Genomic DNA, 19,290 nt, shown 5'->3' on the forward strand with positions numbered 1-19,290 from the left:
CAAAATCATCAACCTGGCAGAACCAACCAACTCACACGACGCTGCCACAAAAAATTACGTGGACACGCATTCAACAAACGGAGGTGGAGGAACGGTGATTAGAGCTGCGGACTTGGATTTAAATTTTTACAAAGCGATCAATTTGAACGAGCCGACCAATCTTCACGACGCTGCCACTAAAAATTACGTCGACGTCAGCTCAAGCATGCGCGTCAAAACAGATGGAACGAGCACAATCACTGCTGACATGGACCTAAACTCCAATAAGCTGATCAATGTGAAAGATCCAACCGCTTTAAAAGACGCAGCGACAAAAAGCTACGTCGACACAAAAGTGTCATATAACAATATTTTTTACACGGACATCAACATGACAGCAAACAAATTGACCAATTTGGCTGAACCTACTTTAGCTTCAGATTCAGCCACCAAAAATTACGTGGACACGCATGCGTCAGGTGGAACTACTGTGGGAACCTCAGACTTGGATTTGAATTCGCATAAACTGATCAATGTGCTCGATCCATCAAACGCGCAAGATGGAGCGACGAAAAGTTACGTCGACTTGTTGTTGCAAAAATCGAGCTTGAGCAGTGTCGTTCCAGGATCCAGTTTCACCAGTTTGGGTTTTAAGTCTCAAACGTTGGCAGCGGTAACGACTGCTCCTGTGTTTTCGTTTTCCGGAAAATCTGGAGTGCTAAGAAGATTGTGGTTGGCTTTATACAGCACATCTGGCACAAATATTCCTGGTCAAGTTTTTATTTGAATCTTTACAGACGGAGAAATCAATGTGGGAAACTATATAGAAGTGACTGACGGAATTGGAGTGGACGCTACCGGCCTCGCTACTGATTTGTTTTTTTCTCCTTTGGGAGGTGCATTTTACGCCAACTCTTTGCAAGGATGCAACATGTTTAACACCACTTCCTTGGGAGGATATTTCACGTTGGACATGCCTTTCAGAAACGACGTCTTCATTCAACTGGTAAACAAAAATGCAACAGCCATCACGTATTGGATTCAACCGTTCATTTCCACTCTTGCTTCCATTCCTGCCTCCATCCCTCTTTTCAAGCTGTACTGCAGGTCGTTCCGATATTTAAACACGACGTATGGCAGCGAATATGTTTTGATGAAGACCAACGGGAAAGGAAACGGAGTCTTTCTCAAATACATGAGATTTCACATCATCGGCGCTTCTGGAAACTGGTGGGAATCCAAAGTCAGAATGTACGACGGCAATTTACCTCCCGGAAACGGTACCGTTCTTACTCCTTGGACACCATACAACACCAACAATTACACCTACTTTCCTGGTTACGACGGTGACAGCACATGCATCTTTTCCTCATCTGGATTGGAAGATTTTTACTTGTCTTAGTGGAACGGATCAAACTTAACCTCGTTCAACAACAAATCCACAGGCCTTCTTTACCAATCCACTGCATCCATCGGTTCCACCACCACCATCTCCTTTTACAGAAATTTTGGAGAAGCAGACTCCATGCCCAGCGTTGCAGCCGGCAGAAGGCTCGTGGTCACGCTCAACTCCGGCGACGCGCAAGTGGGTCAATCCGGAAGCTATTACCTTCTTCTCGGACAAGTGTTTTATTACGCTTAATTATCAAGATTTTTTCATTACGCGTGTTTATCACGTCATGAAAAAACGTTTTCCCGTCATCGTCATCGTCATCGCCGTCTTCGCCACCCCTCACCCTCGTCAGAAATTTTCATCACAAAAAAAAAATTTTTTCAACCCCGCGATTATACAAAAAATCATTTTTCTTACAAAACATTTTTTCAACCCGCGATTATACAAAAAATTCAGAACGGAGATGAAAAATGGTTTTGTCTCCTTTTATAGTAGTTATTATTATTATTATTATTATTATTATTATTATTATTATTATTATTTTTATTATTATTATTGTTATTATTGTTATTATTACTATTATTATTATTTACCATCAGGTTACGTCTTAGAACTGAACTATTTTCTTTAAAACTACGTTAATGTCACTTTTGGACATAATACTTTCTTTTATTGTTAAAGTTATTATTAACATAAAAAGGTTGTGAGCTGGTGTTCTTGTTATACATACATATTTACATACATACACACATACATATATACAGTTGTGGACAAAATAATAGTAGTGTGATTAAAATTAAGGAATTAATATTATTATCTTTCAACAGTTACTGAAAATGAAATTGTAATACTGGATTATTAATTAAATAGGTGTGAGATGATAAACTAATTAGTAGAAAATTTTAAATTTTTGCTTTTATTTATAATATTTATATAAGTATAAAAAACAGGTTGGACATAATAATAGTAGTATTAATTTATTTAATGTTATATTGCAAGTAATTTATTTTATTAACAAAAAAATGATATAAATTTAATTAAACAATGGTAAAAAATTAATATTTAATCGCATGCCCCCGGTTTTTTATCACAGCTTTGCATCTATTTGGCATTGAGTTAATTAAATTTTGACAACGTTTCAAAGGAATGTTGTTCCAAGCATTCTGGACAACTTGCCATAACTCCTGCTGATTTTTTGGTTTTTGACAATAAACTGCCTCTTTTACATCCGTCCAAAGGTTTTCGATCGGATTGAGATCCGGTGACTGTGCAGGCCATTCCATAACTGCAACCCTATTCTCGATGAACCAACTTTTTACCCTGCGACTGGTATGCTTTGGGTTGTTGTCCTGCATATAAACCCATCTTAGGGGCATATCTTCTTCTGCATAGGGCAACATGGTATTTTGTAATATTTGAAGGTATATGTCTTGGTCCATAACACCATCAATCTTATAGATTGGACCTACACCATGATAAGAAAAACAACCCCAAATATTTATTTTTGCTCCGCCATGTTTTACAGTTTTTATGGTGTATTGCGGTTTGTATGCAGAGTTAGGTGGCCTCCTTACATACATCCTGCGTCCACTTGACCCAAATAAAACAATTTTGCTTTCATCAGACCACAAAATATTACGCCATTTTGAAACAGGCCAATCTGCATGCGTTTTTGCAAAATGTAATCTTGCTACCACATGCCTTTTTTTCAAAAGGGGAACTTTTCTTGGGCTTCTGGCGACTAACTTACTTTGTACTAACCGCCTACGTACTGTTCTCGAAGAAACGCTTAAATTTAAATCTTCTTTAATATGGCGGGAAGCTACAAAAGGATCGGCAACAGCAGCACGTTTTATCAATCTGTCTTCATGTTCAGTCGTTTTTTGTTTTCGGCCCCTTGTTTCGCCTACATTTTTCCATTTTAGAGCATTTCTAATCATCATAGGAGAACAACTTAATGTCTCTTGAATAAATTTGTATGTTTTCCCTTCTTGTTTTAATTTAATAATTAGTTGTCTCTTTTCTGCAATACAATGCTTTGCACGACCCATAATTTCTATTTATAAAATAAATTTATACAATTATTTTATATACTTCATTAAATTAACACTAAAATTAATCTTACCTTTAATTAGTCTTATTAAAACCAAATAAACAAAAAGCTAATATAAATAAATTGAATCATAATAAACTTGGTTTATTAACACGGTTGGTTTATTAATAATCTTGGTAATTAACACGGTTTATAGATTGATACGAAGAATTATAAGATCGTTTGAATGACAGAACTTTATTGCATATTACATTGCATATAAAAATAAAATTCCACCCGCAATTAGCCACTAGTTGCACCGCTGAGTTAATTAAAATTGGTTAAAACTAGAAAATTTTATTTATTTATCATCTTAATAAAATAGACACTGATAATAAAACTTTCGATTCAGTAGTCGCAAAATAAGTTTCTTAGAGTTTGACGGCGCCCACCAGAAACTATTCTCGCCCTCTTACTTCCCGTGCAAAAAAAACCTAAATCCACTACTGCTTTGTAAGATCTGTGTCTCGAAGCACAACATACCATTCTACAGTTTGGTCAACTTCATCTTCGTCTTCGTAAAATTCATCACTGCTGCCTAGTGAAATATTTCGCAAGTCGCTCAAGTTTTTACATTCAAATGCGAGTGGGATGCTATTGACAGCTTGTTCATTTGCAAATGCATCCAGTTCCAAGTCATTCTTTTTATTCTGGTTTCTTGATTTGAGTTTAAAGCTTAGTTCTTTCAAGGAAATATTTTCGTCAGAGTCGTCAGAGCACTCATAACTTCTATCCTTGGCTTTGGCAGAGAAAGAAGCGTATTGAACAGACGACTGTGCTATGTTAAAAAAAAAAAAAAAAAAGAACAGGTTTAGTATTCTTTATTTTCTCACCAACAGTAAGAGAGTCTATTTTTTAAATAAGGCAGTTAAATATCATTCAAAACCTTTAAATTTACGAAAATGGTTGATATTAATATAAAATTAGTGATTAAATTAGAAGAGATAAAATCTATTAACGCAGATCGGATCTCTTGTTTACTTTGGTGTATAAAAATTTACAGCGATGGTTAAAAATTCTTATCACACATTAACAAATTTTTATAAGAAAGCAAAAAAGTGGCTTCAAAATCGCAGTAAATTTATGCTCAGCATACTTAACACGTTTTTGAATTTTTAGTGTGTTAAGAAGCCCAACGTAAGCCAAGAGAAAAAACTGTCAGTCAAATGGATAACTGATTGCTCTAAACCTATCATAAGCTGAAAAGACATACACACTAAAAAAAAAAGGTAGGAATTTCTACCTTTAAAGGTATATCACATATCCTATCCTTTAAGGTAGAAAAATATACCCTACATAATAAGGTATTTTAGTCTACCTTTATTTAAGGTAGGAAAAAACACCTCAAGGTATAACTTACTACCTTGAGCAAGGCAGACAATTTTACCCTTAAAAGGTATATTTATTTAACATTTCGCCTACCTTCAAAGGTATATCATATATCCTACCCTTTAACGTAGAATATTAATAAGGTATTTTATTATACCCCTATATATAAGGTATTTTCTTCCACCCATAAAGGCAGGCTTAGTTTTTTTTTTATATTTTTTGCTTCTTGCATATTTTTTTTTTGCTTTTGTTAAGAGTTAAAAATTTGCAACGACAGTGAAAACAACACATTTAAAAAAAAAACTATTTTGATTATAATGATAAGTTTACAACAATTTGTTCAGCAATCGCTGAACTGGTGAACTGACACGGGACTCACTAAGTCCACAAATATAGTTGGCTAGAAATGTCAATGTTTTTTGCAGTCGTGGATCGAAGGCTATTTCAAAAACCCAATAAGATGCTATCAAGACTTTTAATGCTTCATCGATGGATTGAACGTTACAAATAACTAAACCATCTAGGTAGATTACTATATGCACATCTTCAAAATGCAGAATATTGGCTTGATTTGAACAAGTGATTCTTATTGTTGATGTGCTTAGAGTTGATATCTAAAAAAATCAGAATTGTCAATTTAAATATTACATTTACATTAACAAAAGTAAAAAAAAACACTTTAAAAATCGAAAAAACACTTTAAAAATCGAAAAATCATAAGCCTCATTGAGAATGGGAGCTTCAAAACACTATTGAGACCTTATTTATCACAAGCCATCTTTCAATTTTTTCACCAAACATGGTGGCCAAGCACAACATCCATGCTCTTATGATTTGTGCTAAAAATATTTATAACTTCTTTACATAAATAAACACAAAATAAATAAGATAAACAGATATATTATAAACTTTCATTATTGAAATTCGACTCAGATCCTATGGCAGCCACAATGTTAGTCACCAAGTCATTTCTCTTTTGGCATTTCTCTTCCCAGACTTGGCCATCTCCAGTATCATTATAGATCTTTCAGCTGTAAAGAACTAGTTTATCTTACTGGTTCCTTCATTTCCAGTTATTAGATTTGCCTCTTCTAACAGCTAAAAAATATAATTATACATGTTAAAATTTATCAACTATGAGTTATTTTTACTCTGTTGATTAATAAATTCAAGTTAAAACACACCTGTAAACACCATACACACCACTGATTGATTTATCGGTCTTTACTTCTTGAACATGATAATTATGTAAATCTAATGCTCTCAACTGGTATGAAGATTCTGAATGAACTTTTGAAAGAAACTTAAACGAAATCATGCAGTAATGAAAAACTCTACCAGATGAGAAGCAAGTAGAAAAACTACCAAAAAAAACGAGGGGATAAGTTATCTCCACAGAATGTAACAATAGTACCATTGATATGTTCAATTTTGCCAAAAATATTTAAATCAAGCCCATCTATCTCAAGCAATTTAATACCATTCCTTAGTTTATTTAAAATTCTATCGTACCCATACATTTTGACAGTACTATATTGTGCAACTAATACCAAGTGAATATGATCAAGGTTTGTCTATAAATGAGTTTAAATATTTCCAACTATAAAATAAAAAATTGAAACCTTGTGAGTACCCCTTCTGCTTCCAAGTGCATTACAGATTTCAAACTCATCATTACACAAATGTAAACGAATAAAATTGTTGCTATTACCATTTAAGGATTTAAAATGTGTACCATCAGAATAATCTCGCCTAATGCCATCACTTTTAACTGCTTTTAAACAGTTCCTTTCACAACTAGCCCATATATCATCTTTTTGAAGATAGGTTTTCAAAATTTGAAGAATTGGAATATAATAAGCAAATTTTTTATTTTTTTTAAGATTTTTTGATTTTCTATTGTATAAATATTATTATTTGTGTTTGCTACTACAACAGGCAAAGGCAATGTTTCATTGTTTATTACATTGTTAGAACCACCAAGACTTTCAGTTACTTGATGAAGTTCATTAGTCTGCACATCAAGTTCTATTGGCAAAACAAACTCAAGGCTATTTAGCATATATAATTTTCTAAGATAATCAGTTTCAAACAGTTGAGAGACACTGTAATAAATTGAGGAAAATGATAATAATTGATTCAACACAGAGTCCTCATCTTAATCAATATTTAGCGCTTTAAGCCTTTTTCTTGTTAATGATACAATACTGTTCTGGAACAAATCAAGCAAACATTTAATTTTATTACATATTGATGAAGCTGTTGAAAGAACTGCAGCTTTGTTATACATAAATTATTTCTAAAAGATTCTAAAAAATCAGAAAATTCTGTCATCAACTTTTTTGCATTTTCATCCACACTTTCAATAATTGCTATGTTTTCTGCTTTCGCTTCCAAAATATTTTCAACGCTTTCTTCTCTATCTTTAGATAAATTTAGTTTATCGGAGGTTATGGAAACTAGATGAGACTGATGAAATTTTAAAACATGACATCTTATGTATTAACAGTGTTATAGCAATAAACACAACCATCTAAACAACAGGACAAATTCAGATGTTCTTCATGACCTTGCTGCAACATCATGTGACTGATTAACCCTCGTGCATTATAAAACCCTTTTCTGCAAAACTCAACTTGACAATAATACTCCATACTGAAATTTGCAATCTTTAACTGCAGTAACATGCTACAATGCTGCATGTATCATTAAAACCATAAATCTGGTAATAATATATATATAATTAGTTTTTTTAATTGTCTAAGTTGTTTTTCTTTAAGTTTTTAATTGTCTAAGTTTTTTATAAACTATAAAATACTTTTATTTATTCTCAGCTTTGTCTATTTTTAAGTTAAGAGCTTTTCATAAAAATAAAGAAATTTATGGTTTGCGAGCCGCATTCTGGTGACATCTAACGCAAAGGTAGAAAACTCTTCAGGGGTAGAACTTTCTATTATTTTCACTGTTTAAACTTAAGAAACGATTATTCTACCCTAAAAATATTAGTTTCTACCTTTGGGTAGAATAACATACCTCTATTATACCTTTTTTTTTAGTGTGTAGTAGCTATAATAGATCAAACAAATCGCCCTGCAAATATTTAAAGTATGGAATAACAATAAGTTGTTTGACCTAAATTTATCTTAATTATAGAACTACAAAAAGAAAAACTATTTTTTTAAAATTCCTACATGCATTTGTCTCCTTTAAAAAACGGCTGTTGCTAATTGATGATAAAAGAGATATCTCTTCAACTTTCAAACGACTGATTTGGTCTTTCAAATTACGTTGCAAACTCATTAAAAACTTCTCTTCTTCTGCTAAATAATTCCGATGAAGTGTACTCATTGTTTATTCACTATAAATAAAAGATATTCTAAAGATAATAATTTCATTATTAAAACCAAAATATTGACAATATACAGACAATATATACAGAAATCTATATTTCAGAATTCAGATAAGTTTATTTCTCGTAAATATGATATGTATGTATATGTATGTATGTATGTATGTATGTATGTATGTATGTATGTATGTATGTATGTATGTATGTATGTATGTATGTATGTATGTATGTATAACATTACAAACCCTTTTATAAAATGCAAAAAAAAATATTACATAATCTAAAAGATTTTTTTTCACTTTAGCTAGATATAAGAAGATTCTGGGGCTTGTACAGACTAGATGGAACTCTATTATCTCATGATACTATATAATCTTAAACCACTCTTTCATCTGAGAAAGACTGATTTATTCAATGAGTTACAGAAGAGGAAAATCTTGATTACTGTAAGATACAGTAATATTATTATTATTGTAAGATACAATAATAATAATAATAATAATAATAATAATAATAACAATAATAATAATAATAATAATAATAATAATAATAATAATAATAATAATAATAACAATAATAATAATAATAATAATAATAATAATAATAATAATAATAATAATAATAATAATAAAAATAATAATAATAATAATAGTAATAATAATAATAATAATAATAATAATAATAATAATAATAATAATAATAATAATAATAATAATAATAATAATAATAATAATAATAATAATAATAGTAATAATAATAACAATTTATAAAACAATGTACCCAAATGATACTAAAACATAAAAACGACAATTAAAAGCATTAGTCACCTGTATATCATATAACACAGTTTCTATTTTTAGAAATGATTTATTCTAAACATATTTGCATGTTAACATTATTCTACGAATCAATTACACGCACGTTAATAATAATAATAATAATAATAATAATAATAATAATAATAATAATAATAATAATAATAATAATAATAATAACAACAACAACAATAATAAAAACAAGTAAAAGTTTAAGCTAACTACCATAGACATTCTATGCTGCCTTTTCACAGTAAAAGGTGTGGGCTCAATTATGGGAACTAAATTTACTTATCTCAGATACACACTACCCCAACAAGTTTCATCAAAACCTGAGCTACTCTCTTTGAGGGCATTAGTCCACTTAGGATGGACTGACTCATTTTCAAGTTTATTTCAGATTTTCATTTTTTTTCTCATTTAAAAAGATTTTTAATTAAATTATTCAAAAGTTATCAAATTCCAAAATTAAAAAATACAACTTTTTTTGCTTAAGGTGGTAGACTTTGTGTAAAATGGCCCCTTTTAAAATTAGCTATTCCCCAAGAACCACAAAAGAGCTGAAATTTTCAGAATTTGTTGATTGACAAATATCATTGATATATACCGCCTAAACAAGTTTCATCAAAATCTAAGGTAGTCCATGTGAGACCTTGTAAAAATTTGGTTCATTTGATATAGAATGACTAAAATGCAAGTTACAAACAAGCCAGAAAATTAGTTTTTCAATGTCAAACTTATTATCTCAAATAGTTAGTTATGAATAAAAATGGTCTGCTTACAATTAAGATATAACATATATATGTTAACAAAAAAGTTCCTAGCTGAGTTGACAATAGCTAAAATTGATTCAAACTCAGAAAAGGTCTGAAATTTCATAGGTCTATATTTGAAATGATTATCCTCAATTTACAGCCTTGGGCAGTTTTGAAAGATCCAGGATTTTTATGCCACCATGCAGTTTTTTTAACAAACTTTGACATTAAGTAAATAATAATAATGCATATGCTCAATCTAGCCTATGGAAAGATTAAGCTTTCAGATAAAAATATGCTTGGTGAAAAAAATGCTGAAACAGTTCTTATCGGTCTTGATGCTCAGTCATTCTTTTTTCTAGGGTATATGGGCATGATTGTACACTTTCATTAAGACAACTGAGAGCAAATCAAATACTGCCTGTTTTACTCTAAGACATACTACTTTAAACATTTTTCAGTGACTTAAAATGTTTAACAAAAGTGGGACCTAAAAGACAAGATTACAGTTTGCTTAAGAGACAATGAGGCAAATATAAAAACAGTTTTCAAAGAACCAAAATGTATTTACAAATCTACTTAATGTCTGAATAATTCAATTTAACTTGTGATCAAATAAGAACTTTTTTTCATTCCAGATTATTGTAAGCTTGATAGAAAAATGTTGAAAGCTTTGCACTCATGCTTTTCCTTTTTTGAGCTCTTCTTCTGTGTGCAGATTGAAACTATATTTTGGAAGTTTGCTTTGTATTTGAAACTATCCTTGTGATGAAAACTACTTATGTTGAACACTGGATTTTCTTAAATGGTGCAAAATATAATTGCACAGTCACAAACTGCAAGGTCCAAAAGTCCAACTTCCAAATTGGCAAAAACTTCATGCTGTTTAGAGTTTTTTAAAGATTATGAAGAGAAAACAAAATTAAAACCAAATAGATTCCTTAAACCACCACCAACATCTACAGAAGTTGAAAAAATGTTTTCAGTTGCTGAAGACATTCTTTCAAATGAAAAAACCTGAAAATGTGAAAAAAATTTTGTTCTGCAGAGAAAATGTTACAACTGTTAATTTTAATTATTAAAATATCTACACATGTTCTACTTTTTATTCAATTGTGCAACATACAAATCATTTAGATATATGTAAAATATTTATTTAATCTTACTTTTACATTAATTTAGGGAAAAGATTTAGGGAAAGTTTCAGCCTATTTCTGTTTCACTCAAACTTTAGTTATGGTTTTGGTTCATCAAAAAAAGAAAATGAGAAGAAACTCGCTAAAAATTATGTAAAAAAAAGTCCAAAAGACATCACAATCATATTTTTGTAAGCAGAAACTATAATTAACAGGAAGATTTGCCTTAATTGTATGCAACTCAAAATCTTTATTATTTTCTTTAACCTATCAAATAAAGTCCTTCAGTGTTCTGAGGATCATGTATATATTTTAATCATGAAGCAAAACTGCTTTCATTTAAGGAAAATGCAATCACTTATGATGTTCAGAACATTTCAAGAAAGTTCACACTTTCTTGAAATTTCATCAGCAGGACTTTTAGAGATGAAGACTAAAGTAAAAAATTAAATCACTTTTTAATGTGTTTTAATTAATCTATCTTGAATAAACTTAGAAAGTACACAGATCTTTTTTAGCATGAGATTATAAAAAAAATTGGTTAAAGCTTCTTAGAAAGTTAACATTACAATCATTATAAAGTAGTCTCTGGCTTACAACATTGTTTTTGTTTGTTTACAAAAGCAATATTATAAAATCATTTACTTATTGATGCTCAATTAATTTTAATCAGCCACCCAGAAACAGAACCTGAAAACCAAAAAGGGTTATTTACAATTTTCAAAATTATAAGATGATTTCTTTTTTCTTTAACAAAAGAAGAAAAAGTATATTTTCCTGAAACCTATTTACTTTTAAAAATCAAATAAAGTTATTAAAAAATCCAACATTTATTATTTTAGTATATTTTCTATTACTTAAGCTACTTTTTTCCTTACATTTGCATATAAAAAACAAATCATACAAGTTACATTTGTTTATAACAGCTAATTTTTAGTAAAAAGTTGTTTAGTTTTAGCTTTCATTTTTCTGTAGATTCTATTTATAAAGTAAATAAAAAAACATCTAAAAAAACCTTTTAACTATAAAACTTAAAAAAACAGTGACCTAAACAAGAATGAAGCAAGAACTCACAATTTTGAATCAAATAACATTTCAATCATGATAAGAATCCACTTGAAACATTCAGTATACTTCTATGCTAGCCTAAACTGATATTTAGTAAAAATTAACATTTTTAAAATTTAAATAATAATGCTTCTAACTAAGAATATTTTAAATACAATTGTTTTATTAGAATATACTGATATAAAAAATGATTTCAAATAGATGAACAATAACATGCTATAACTTAGGATAATTTACATGTATAAATGATAAATTGAGCACCTTTAGTTGAACAATCCACATTAATTCATTTAACTAATTTAATTTAAAAACACAAAGTGAGGAACAAGAGTATTAAACATATCATAATTTAATTTGAAGTCTAAAAGTTGTTAAAATTGAACTAACACTATTCTAAATAAACTCAATATTGTTTAATAATCCATGATTTAACTATAAACTATAACCAACTACCATTTCGTAACTTAAGTGGTAAATAGACATCAGTCATATATGTTTGGGATATTGAATCAAGACACTCTATCTCTGCTTTTGAACCTCTCTCTTGCAAAATTCTAATTTGTTCCATATAATCTTTATTCTGTACTACATAAGGACGACTCATTAAGTCCATTAACTTTTTATTATCATTTTGAGTAAGTGGAACAAGCACTCTATCTGGCACACGCATGCTCATAATATCTTTAGGAAGGATACCCAACCATTTCATAGAAGGACATGTCAAATGTTCAGCTTCATATGACATTGATTTTGATCCAAACTTATATACAAACATTATTTCAATTCCATGAGGATCAGCATCCACAAGCGCAAACACAGGTATTGATATGTAATTACAGATTTTATTCAATAACATCCGAGTGTTGATATCTGGAAAACCTTTACCTATGTGTGAAACATAGACAATACTTCTTACTGTAAGCAATAATCTATAGATCTGTTTAAATATCTTTAAATATGTTTAACTGACTCAACAACTACTCAATAACTATTATATCTTGTATCTCATGTATTACAGTTAAAAATTTGAAACTTACCAGTTATAATTAAGCTATGACCTAATCTTTCATGAAAACCATGCTCTGCTAATCTTTGAAATGTTGCTTCTTTCTCAATCACTAAAATGAATCTTGCAGTTGATTGGACAATTTGAATGCTTTCAATTTCAGAAGGGACTTGAGTAACTTGATCAAAACAGTTAATTGTTAAGTTTTTATGATTAGTATACTTCAAGCCACCATATATAAGTCCCTTTGCTGATGATAGAATGTGTAATGAATTACGTGGAACACCCAACATGCATGAGATATTTGTTAGACACTCATCAACAAAACCTTGATGAACAAACAGATTTATGTTTGAATAGTAAAGGTCACGTTTCGTTGAGTGTTTATCAAGAAAAACAAGCTTATAGCATTGACAAAGACATGCCATCATTATTGTATATTTACGCAATGAAGATACATTGGAAAGAGATACATCGCTAGTATTTACGACATCAATCTTACAAAAACCAGAATCTTTTAGATAACTCGTATTAAGGTTTCTTTCCCGTTTGTTGATTGAAAACTTAGGTATGATGCCATTGACAACATCTGCTAAGAAATACTTTATCAAATTCTCAATTTTTACTAAAATTTCATCTTTCGATAAATACTTCACACTAAATATTGGCCTACTAATAGAGCTCGTTGCAATTCCCAGAAGTGATGCTTTCTTTAAACTAACTAACTCTTGTGTGATTTCATTAACCTTACTCCAAAAATCTTCTTCTAAGTCAAACCTGGCCATCAAATTAAGAAGAATGAGAACATTTACTAAAATATCTAAATAACAAAGTCATCAATGCTTGAGATCTTTTATTCTCATAACAAAATAAACTATATCAAAAACAAATCCTAATCCAATGATATATATTAACTAGATGTCTAACTTTACAAAAATTCTGTAAGAAAAAATGGGTTAGCGATATATAATAGAAGTCAAAAGTACGACTCATTTTCAAGTTCGAAGCTGTTGCTGTAACTATAGTTTGTGTACTTTTGACTTGTGTTAGAAATAAAACAGATATATCATTAGCGATAAAGAACAAAAGTCAGAAATACAACTCGCATTGTACTTTTGACTTCTATTGTAAGATTTGTACTTTTGATATCTGTTAGTTATCGCTATATGTAAAATAGCTATAAATAACAAGTTATATCTTTCATTAGCAACATAGAACAGAAGTCAGAAATACAACTGACATTGTACTTTTGACTTCTGTTGTACTGTTGATATTGGCATGATCTGTACTTTTAACTTCTGCTAGAAATCTCCAAGTATAATAGCGATATTTATTGCCATAGCAAAAGGAAGTAAGTCCAAGTTTAGCCTAAAATGACTTTGCAATGCTACCCCCTTCAAGGAAGTAAGTCCTTTGCATAGGTGAATAACAATACCATGGTGACCTATGGTTCTTTTTAGAAAAGACAATATCCGGTATGTGTTTGCACATTCTGTGAAACCGCTGCTAACACTGACTACACTGCGCCATTTGCTTCTCTTTGATTTGATTTTTTACAGGATTCCATGGCATTCTACAACTGCAAAAAAGTTCAATAAGAATGTCCTTTTGAATGCATCTTTTGCAATCTGCTAACAATTGAGGGAAAGAAGAAACTTTGTTAGCCTTAATGCAATGCAGCATGTGTATCTTCATCTCTGGTATAGAGAATGTTATATTGTCTGGATTTGTTTTTGTACTTACAATATGATAAATAAAAGAAATAGCAAAGACGTCACAATCTACCCTATTTGTCTGTTGTTGAACCGGTAATACATTAACAGTTAACTTATCATGTGTGGAATTCATGATGGCACATATCTGTCATTTTGTGTGATTTGCAATTTTACCACAAAACAGACTGTCCATCAGGAAAATCTCACCAGGTTTACATCCATATGTTGAAATTGCTACCCAGTGATTATGACCATCATGCAAAACTTGAACAAATGGTATATTTCTGTAAATTTTAAAGGTAAGATTTTGTCCAAGAACAGTGTCTTGCAGCCCATTCACTTCTTTGAATTGGTCTTTCATCATGTTTTGAAATATATTTATAATATTGTCGAATAGCCATCCATTGTTTGATATATCTGACAATTCACTCTGACAGAGATTTTGTTTACTTATGCAGTTTTTTTTCATCTGTACTTGTATTTTCCTCATCACTGTAAATGATTATGTGCTCATCTGTAAACTCAATTAAGTTTTCATAGTCTACTAAATTATCATTTACTATTTCAGCTTCTACATTGTTTTTTTTTTCTGGTTTAAATGTTACTTTTATTTTAGAAGCTGCTCCAACACATTTAAATTTTGTACTTTTTCTTTTAGGGGCTGGTAGCTTATAATTTTATTAAGTGTATTTTCTTCTGCAATCATGATCAATGTTCTATTAAAAGTATTTATTATTAAAAATGATTATTTGATAACAGATATTCTTAACCTGAGGATATTGGTCAAAAAATCATAAAGCATTGCAAATCTATTCCTGTTTTTTCTGAAGCAGTATATATCTCACTATTCCTTTCCCCTTTTGTTTGTTAAATTCTTTCAGACTCAAGTTTCTGTCATACACATGTTGGCAATCTAGGATTTTTGTGCCAATTATCATGAATGGTATACCAGAAAATTCAATGGAATAAGTTGATCAATAAACTTTGTGGGGTTTTATCTTTACATCTAAAAAAACTATGTTTGTTAATACTTTTAAATAGTAGTTATATTTAATAATTACTAATAATCATATATATATATATATATATATATATATATATATATATATATATATATATATATATATATATATATATATATATATATATTAGTAATTTAATATACCAGTATTTCCAAAGTCTTTGGTAGAAAAGGATGTACTAAATCAAACAGTATACTTAAGTTCATGATTTTTAATGAAATGGTGTGCTTTTTCAAAACTAAATGCAATTTTGAAAACCTGCATAATCAACAATTGTGCATCGCTAAACATAACAGTGGCATTAACGGTGTATTAATAAAAATAAATAGTAAAAGTTTAAACATATATACATATATATAGACACACACATACACACACACACACACACACACACATAAATGTATACCTATACATGCATATACATATATGAATGTATATATGTATATATATAGATATGTGTTTGTGTGTGAAACAATGTAATTTTTATCAAGTATTTATCTTCTTTTTTTTAAAAAAAAACAAAGTTAATGTTGTGGTTAGCACAACTTGTTTTCATGTAACATCTTACAATAGAAGTCAAAAGTACAATGTCAGTTGTATTTCTGACTTCTGTTCTATGTTGCTAATGAAAGATATAACTTGTTATTTATAGCTATTTTACATATAGCGATAACTAACAGATATCAAAAGTACAAATCTTACGATAGAAGTCAAAAGTACAATGCGAGTTGTATTTCTGACTTTTGTTCTTTATCGCTAATGATATATCTGTTTTATTTCTAACACAAGTCAAAAGTACACAAACTATAGTTACAGCAACAGCTTCGAACTTGAAAATGAGTCGTACTTTTGACTTCTATTATAAATCGCTAACCGAAAAAATGAAGCAAGTTTTTAAAGTTTTTAATGCTATAAACAATAGACATTTCTCTAATTCGATTGCGCAACTAATTTCTCAGCTTGAAAAAGAGGCCAGTAAGGACAAAAATGTAAACAAAATAGCTGCAAACAATTTAAAGGATAATTCTTAATAAATTACTTGTCCAATAAAAAATGAATGGATTTAATAGTGACTGCTTTAAAGATAAAAAAATTCAAAATCTAATATTAGATGATATAAATAGAGATCTGAAGATAGAATTAAATTCAAAAAAAGATGTATCGTTAAAAGAAGATATGTGCTGGGGAAAATCTCTTGAGTTTCTCCCAGTGTTCACCAGACGTGAAATTGATAATCATATGAACAAATGCGGTAAATTAAAAAGAAAAACTATAAAAAAACGTTAGAAAGAGGACTGAAATTTAAGCAAGAACGTTACATTTCTACAGACAGCTTATTTACAACACGAACACTCAAACACTTCATTGCAAAATGTACCTGTCGAGCAAGTATGAAAAAAATGATTCGTAAAATGCAAATATACATAAATCGCAAAAATAGTCAAGTTGATAAGGCTTCTTGCAGTTGCCCAGCTGGGTTAAGTGGTTATTGCAATCACATTATGGGTTTACTGTTAGAGTTGGCAGATTACTCATTAAATTCTTTTAAAGTTGTTCCTTCTGAAATCGCTTGCACAAGTACTTTAAGAAAATGGGGAGTGCCTGGTGAGAAACAGAAAAAAATATATCCTGTAATGAAAAACGTACTTCATGCTAACTTTATAAAAAGGGATTAACCCAACAGTATATGAGGCAAGATGTAACTTCAATTTTATAGACAACTTAAATGCTGTAATGAAGCTACAGAATAATTTTAAAAAAATTAATCCAAATATTGGCTATGCTCATATTATACCAAATAAAATTCTCATTGATTCAGAAATCACAAAATTTGGCATGCAGTGTTTAGGATCCCCACTTTCATATCAACTTTTACCAGTTGAACGAAATTTTATTGTTTTATCACACTTATGTCAAAATGTTGAATGCGAATCTGTTATAACTTCTAACCTTACCTTACCTAGTAAATTTTTAGATATACCTGATACATGGAATTATTCCCCAAAAGAAATGGAGTTTATGAAAAAAATAATTGTCTCACAAGAAGAAAGTATATCATTACAAAAAAAAAACTGTAAAACAAAGGCAATGTGCACAATGGTCTAAGGAGAGAAAATATAGAATAACATCATCAAATGCACATAAGATTTATATTAGGAAAAGTAACTTTGAATTTTTGATAAAACAACTTACAGAAGACATTAAAAAATCCAACAATGTTAAAGAAATGCTAAATCACGGTAATATTAATGAAGACATTGCAAAAGAAAAATTTTAAAATGTAATGCTTTATCGATTAAACCAAAATATCAAAATACTTGAGACTGGGTTATTAGTTCAACCATGCATCCCTTGGCTAGGTGCAAGTCCAGATGGACTTGTTTTAATTTATTCAAAGCCATGTTTAATTGAAATTAAGTGTCCTTACACAAAAAGAAATGAAAATCCTAATGATTTAGTTAAGGAAGAAACATTTTATATTGGTTCATTACCTACAGGAGAATTATTTCTAAAGAAGGATCACTTATTTGGCTATTATACACAAGTCCAAATGGCCCTGGGTTTATCTGGACTAACTCATTGTTTGTTCATAGTTTATGTTTATAAAGGAATTATTATTGTAAATGTTGATTTTGATGAATTTTATTTTTTAGATGTTATCGATAAGTTAAGCGATTTTTATAAAAAATATATTTTATCATTCTATGTTTCTCAGTAATAAATATTACATATCTTACATTTTTACTGTTTTATAAGAGGATCCATAAAGTTACACAATAAACAGCTTACAGTCCAAATTTGATTAATTGATCCATATAAAACAAGAGGTATTTCATTTCGTATTTGTTTATTTTTCTTAATTCGTTGTATGGCACATTCTACATGAATTCTTAAAGCTGCTATTGTTTGACTTTCTATAACCTCTTCATATGATAGCTGATCTCTCCCATTTAAAAAGGCTGGAATATTCAGTGTTACACCTAAAGGCTTAAGCAGATCATTAATTAAAAAACCCCTATCAGCCATTATAGAATCACCACTCTCCCATAGCTCTTTTTGCAAAAGTCCTGATTGCTTAACTATTTCAATATCAGAAATAGAGCCAACAAATAGTTCACTAACAAATGTTACTGCACCAGAAGGAGCAATTCCAACTAATCCTTTATAGGTTACGTGATGCTTATTATGTGAAAACAGACTTCTTTGAATCGTTAGGCTGGAAGATCTTTGACAAAGCAACTCAGTACAGTCAATAATAACTTTCGTTTGAGGATATGTCTCTTTAAAGCATTTTGGCATATTATGTTTAAGTTGATCTAAATTTGGCCAAATTGGTATAGCACCAAGTTTAAGATATATAAAATTTGACCATATAATAAGGTATCTTGAAACAGATCACTTCGAGAAAGAGTTTTAATCTGTTTACATTTTTGTCCTTACTGGCCTCTTTTTCAAGCTGAGAAATTAGTTGCGCAATCGAATTAGAGAAATGTCTATTGGCCAATGCAATAAACAATTCGAAGTTTTACGCGGCGTTTCAGGTTAAAATAGAGTAACCATAGGACAACCGACAATTTCAAGCAGCGGTTAGAATGCAATTTTTAGCCGTAAGAAAATTTCTGGCCAAAAT

The 19,290-nt window shown here is 30.0% G+C and overlaps 3 protein-coding genes and 1 pseudogene across 6 annotated transcripts; all 4 read right to left on the minus strand.

Annotated features, from left to right (window-relative positions):
- Nucleotides 1-3,541: 3,541 nt before the first annotated feature.
- LOC145182574 (uncharacterized) lies at nucleotides 3,542-12,054 on the minus strand. 4 transcript variants are annotated; one of them, XR_016451758.1, is made up of 4 exons: nucleotides 11,923-12,054; nucleotides 7,985-8,151; nucleotides 5,553-5,891; nucleotides 5,084-5,407 (listed from the first exon to the last, which is right to left on the minus strand). XR_016451758.1 is itself a non-coding variant. In XM_090085009.1 (3 exons), the coding sequence occupies exons 2-3, from the start codon at nucleotides 7,988-7,990 to the stop codon at nucleotides 3,908-3,910; spliced, it is 336 nt and encodes a 111-aa protein (XP_089941135.1). In that variant the 5' UTR covers nucleotides 7,991-8,151; nucleotides 11,923-11,996; the 3' UTR covers nucleotides 3,542-3,907. The 4 variants fall into 4 exon arrangements, 2 of the variants coding, with proteins under 2 accessions (XP_089941135.1, XP_089941134.1); XM_090085009.1 differs by lacking the exons at nucleotides 5,084-5,407; nucleotides 5,553-5,891 and adding an exon at nucleotides 3,542-4,237 and having other exon boundaries at nucleotides 11,923-11,996; XM_090085008.1 differs by lacking the exons at nucleotides 5,084-5,407; nucleotides 5,553-5,891 and adding an exon at nucleotides 3,593-4,242 and having other exon boundaries at nucleotides 11,923-12,040.
- Nucleotides 12,055-12,355: 301 nt separating this feature from the next.
- LOC145182568 (meiotic recombination protein SPO11-like) lies at nucleotides 12,356-15,680 on the minus strand. Its single transcript, XM_080057746.2, has 2 exons — nucleotides 12,954-15,680; nucleotides 12,356-12,801 (listed from the first exon to the last, which is right to left on the minus strand). The coding sequence occupies exons 1-2, from the start codon at nucleotides 13,705-13,707 to the stop codon at nucleotides 12,356-12,358; spliced, it is 1,200 nt and encodes a 399-aa protein (XP_079913872.2). The 5' UTR covers nucleotides 13,708-15,680.
- LOC149889604 (uncharacterized) lies at nucleotides 13,759-16,585 on the minus strand (annotated as a pseudogene).
- Nucleotides 16,586-18,401: 1,816 nt separating this feature from the next.
- Nucleotides 18,402-18,959, minus strand: LOC149889605 (uncharacterized). Its single transcript, XM_090085150.1, has one exon. It carries the CDS (start codon nucleotides 18,957-18,959, stop codon nucleotides 18,402-18,404), a length of 558 nt encoding a protein of 185 aa, XP_089941276.1.
- Between the last annotated feature and the right edge of the window lie 331 nt (nucleotides 18,960-19,290).

Source organism: Hydra viridissima, unplaced genomic scaffold, assembly GCF_058129835.1.
Source record: "Hydra viridissima isolate aposymbiotic clone 2 unplaced genomic scaffold, HvirCarnegie_v1 scaffold_4, whole genome shotgun sequence".
Taxonomy (NCBI): domain Eukaryota; kingdom Metazoa; phylum Cnidaria; class Hydrozoa; order Anthoathecata; family Hydridae; genus Hydra; species Hydra viridissima.